This window comes from Bison bison, unplaced genomic scaffold (genome assembly GCF_000754665.1).
Source record: "Bison bison bison isolate TAMUID 2011002044 unplaced genomic scaffold, Bison_UMD1.0 scf7180017864384, whole genome shotgun sequence".
Taxonomy (NCBI): Eukaryota; Metazoa; Chordata; class Mammalia; order Artiodactyla; family Bovidae; genus Bison; species Bison bison.
Genome location: NW_011494956.1, coordinates 369,585 through 374,127, shown reverse-complemented (window position 1 = coordinate 374,127; position 4,543 = coordinate 369,585). Strand labels below are relative to the sequence as shown.

Genomic DNA, 4,543 nt, shown 5'->3' with positions numbered 1-4,543 from the left:
TTCCAGGAGGTGGTAATGGACAGGAAAGCCTGGCATGCTACAGTCCATGGGGTGACAAAGAGTCGGACATGAATGATTGACTGAACTGAACTGAACTGATTATCTCCTGCAAGGAATTGCAGTTCAGTTCAGCACATAGTCAAGGGGAAGGTAACATGGTGGCATCCATCACATGAACTGCCCTCTCATGAGTCTGAGGCTGGCATCAAGTAGTTTATTAATTAGCTCCTAAAATTTTTCTCATTATTTTAGTTAACTTTTTTTAACTGGATGATAAAATTCATTCAGAAAAGGGTACAGAGCTGGGGGGGGGGTGGGAACCACTTCTTGTCGAATTTTCTCAAATTGAACACATCTATTAACCCAGATCAAGAAATAGAATGTTACCAGTACCCCAGAACCTGTGCTGTGCTCTCTTCCAGTTACAATCCCCTCTTACTGTCTTTGCAATGACTAACACTTCTGTACATGCTGCCTACATTTCTTCAGCATCATCTTTCCTTTTTTTGGTATCAACTTTCTATATGCCCAACCCTATAATATCAAACTAGAAGCCTATTTTTAGATGGTTTTAGATTTTAGGTGTCTCTGACTATTATAAGGATCTACCTTATAAACTTTTCTAGCAAATAGAATCAAAAATTTAAAATATTAAAAAAAACATTTAATAAGTGATTTGTAAGACTTCTACACTAAAAAACTTTGATGAGTGAAATCAAGGAAGACTTAAATAAATGGGGACATATACCATGGATGGTGAAATATATGGTGGGTTGTAAGATTCACTATTATTAAGAAGTTAGTTTCGAACAATCAAAATCCCAATAGGCTTTTTTTAAAAATAGAGGATAGCAAGTTTATTTTATTTTTATTATTTTTTACACATTTATTTAAAAATCTTTTTGGAAATGCAAGTGGCTAAGAATAGCCAAAACAAACAAGGAAAAAGAACAAATCAATTGTAAATTGATTTTTGACAAAGGTGCCAAGGTCCTAGGGCTTCCCTGGTGCCTCAGTGGTAAAGTCACCTACTAATGCAGGAGACACAGTATAGATTTCTGGGTCAGGAAGATCTCCTGGAGAAGGAAATGGTGACCCACTCCAGCATGCTTGCCTAGGAAATCCTATCGACAGAGCAGCATGGAGATCTACAGTCTGTGGGGTCACAAAGAGATGGACATCACTTAGCGACTAAACACACATAGACCTGAAGAACTCTGAAACTTCTAGAAGAAAACATTTGAGAATATCTTCATGGCTTTGGGGTGGGCAAAGATTTCTTAGAGAGGAAGCAGAAAGCATGAACTATAAAAGAAAGAAACGATAAACTGTACTTCATTGGAGTTAAAAAATCTTCATTCATCAAAAGACACCATTAATAAAATGAAAGAGCCCACAGATTAGGAAAAAATGCTTACAGTACATACATCTGACAAGGAACTTGTATCATGAATATATAAAACTCTCCAATAAACCAATAATTAAAAGATAAACAACAGAATTTTTTAAATGGACAAAAACTTAATTGACACTTCACAAAATAAATGGTACAAATAGCCAAGAATCACATGAAAAAGCATTCAATATTATTAGTCATCAAGGAAATGCAAATTAAAACCACAATGAGAAGTCATTTCAAACCTACTAGAATAAAAATCAGAAGTACTAATGACACCAAATTTTGGTGAGTCTGTAAAGTGACCAGAACACTTGTTACTAGAGGTGTAAAACTATAATACTGCTTTGGAGAACTGTTAGGTAGGTTCTTATAATGTTACTATATATTTACTGTATTATCACACAGTTCCATACCTAGATGTTTGCCCCCAAATAAATGAAAGGATATGTCCAGAAAAAGACCTTTACCATAAAGTTTAAAGCAGCTTTATTCACAATATTGCAAAACTGGAGACACCCAATGTCATACATCTGAATACATTGTGATGTGACCACATAGTGAAATACTACTCAATAGTAAAAAAAGATTCAAGGAAGACTTGTATAGAGGAAGTGCAAATATTGGAGTTGTTAGACCTGGACTGGAAAATAGCTATGAATAACATGTCCAAAATATTAGAAGACTAGTAAAGTATTTAATCAGTGCAGCAGAAACTGTAAAAAAAAATTAACAAGTTAGAAAACAAATATACAATATAAAGAGTAAACAAAAGGAGCAGTCCATTGTGGAAAACTAGTAAAATTGACAAAACCATTACAAGACTGACTATCCATGGCAAAAATAAAAATAGGGCAAAAGATACTAGTAATGATATCAGCAATTAATAAAGGAATATTACTACATAGAGAAAAAGAAAAGAATGTACTACTAATAATGCAACAATGTTAATGAGCCTCAATAGATTAAGTTGAGAAAAATAACCCAGACACAAAGTGAACAGCTGTATGATTCCTTTAATTGGAGAGTGTTATACATGGAGATATATCAGGAAATCAGAATAGCAGTCGTCTATATGGATTAAGATAAATTTAGGAGTTTGAAGGAACTTTCTGAGGTAATGGAAGTCTTTATGTCTTGACTAGGTTATTAGTTACACAGATGTATATGTTTGTTCAATCTGTTGAATCTTACATTTAAGATCTTTGTAATTCACTGTAGGTAAACTGTACATCAGTTTAAAAAAGTTAATAGCAAGCAGTGTCTTAGCAGAAATTCAAAAGATATCTGAGACCAGTATTAGACATAGATGGTGTTTATAACCCTACCAGGGACTTTCCCTGTATCAGTTCAGTTCAGTCGCTCAGTCATGTCTGACTCTTTGCCACCCCATGGACTGCAGCACGCCAGGTTCCCCATCCATCACCAACTCCTGGAACTTGCTCAAACTCATGTGTATCGAGTTGGTAATGCCATCCAGCCATCTCATCCCTATATAGAATATTTTTCCTATATAGAATTTTTTGAATTAATATTCTACTGTGTACTGCAGTCATATGTTTAAAAAACAAAAATCATTTTTAAAAGTCCCAGGAAAGCAAATAATAATAAAAGAGGCAGAGAGAGGGAGAAAATAAACATTCTTGCTCATGTCCTTGTTTCTCACCTTCCCAGTTGCCCTACTACCATAGGTAACTGCTCTTCTCAGTTTCTTATGAATTATACCTCAGACTCTTTGTGTAAAAACAAATGCCCTAAATTTTCACTTAGGGTGATGGAGTTTTTGAAAACATGGTTTTGAACTTTAAATATTCATGTAGCATCAGAACTGTTATCAGAAGCCCCAAAATTAAAACAGGTATTAGAAACTTTAGCATTAGAATTAGAAGTTCTGTCTGACCAGGTCTTCATACAAACTGGGGTTGTTGTGACTTTTCAAAGCACAATTTCTGGAAGATTTTCACATGCTGTCAAGCCTCCTTGGATAGTCAGATTAGAAATGCTCTTTTTTGCTAGGACTCTTGCTATTCCTAACTGCTGAAGCCATCGTTTCTCTTTAAAGGCACTGCAAGAAAACAGGGCATAATTTATAAGGAGGTCCATTCTTCTCCCCATTTATAGCTAAAGTGATGGAAATCTTGGGCTTATTTTGTTGTTTCTGTGGCTGGTTTGTCTTATCCTATGAGGAAGTAAACAGGAAAAAGGAATCTTTCTAAAACCATTTCCTTGTGAAGCAGTGGGAATAAAATCATCCCAAGGCAATACCAAAAGGTGAGCACTCACAGCTAGAAACAGAAAGCCACTCAATGTCATAGAATTTGCTGGGTTGAAGCTTTTTTTTTTTTTGGCCGTGCTATGCAACTTGCAGGAACCTTAGTTTCTGAACTAGGGATTGAACCCACTTCCTTGGCAGCAAAAACCTGGGGTGCTAACCACTGGACAACAGGGAATTCCCTCCTTTGTACTTTTTATCAAAATGAAATAAAACAAAGCAACATAGAGAGATCTGCTTTTATCAGGAGCATAAGAGCCCATCAGAAACATCTTTGGGGATTGCCATCTATTCTCAGTGCACCCTGAACCTTCTGGACCAGTCCTCCACATTTGGATCTTCACTAAGCTGGATTTCCAGGTTACATCAAGTTCACTGGAATCAGACAATAAGCTGTAAGGAAGACAGTTTTCTAGGCACACCTTGGCAATATTCTTTGATGTGTATAAAGCTGACACTGTCTTCTGAGGAATGAGACAGTCACTGTCAGCTCCATACCAGCCACCTGCACTCACCACCCAAGACCCACATTATCATTGGATCTGAGTTAACTCAATACTCTGAGTCAACCCTCACAAGTATATTTTTGTGAAGCTAAAGATGGCATTCCTAGAGACTTCCCTGGTGGGCTCATGGCTAACTCTCTGTCCTCCCAATGCAGGGGGCCCAGGTTCAATCCCTGGTCAGGGAACTAGATCCCACAGGCCACAACTAAAAGACTGAAGATTCTGTGTACTGCAACTAAGACCGAGCACAGCCAAATAAATAAATAATAATAAATATTAAAATAAATAAATGAATGAATAATGTTAAAAAAAAATGTGGAGTTCCTGAATGACACATAGTCCAGCAAATGCTCTCATATGATGCCAGAT

General features: G+C 36.3%; 1 protein-coding gene across 1 annotated transcript in view; it reads right to left on the bottom strand.

The window, feature by feature from the left end:
- Positions 1–3,325: 3,325 nt before the first annotated feature.
- The window catches only part of ANKUB1 (ankyrin repeat and ubiquitin domain containing 1), a 29,190-nt gene continuing 27,972 nt past the window's right edge, over positions 3,326–4,543 (bottom strand). Inside the window, exon 6 of the mRNA XM_010858105.1 lies at positions 3,326–3,461. Coding sequence (XP_010856407.1) covers positions 3,332–3,461 — 130 coding nt within the window. The 3' untranslated portion in view covers positions 3,326–3,331. The remainder of the gene's footprint in view (positions 3,462–4,543) is intronic.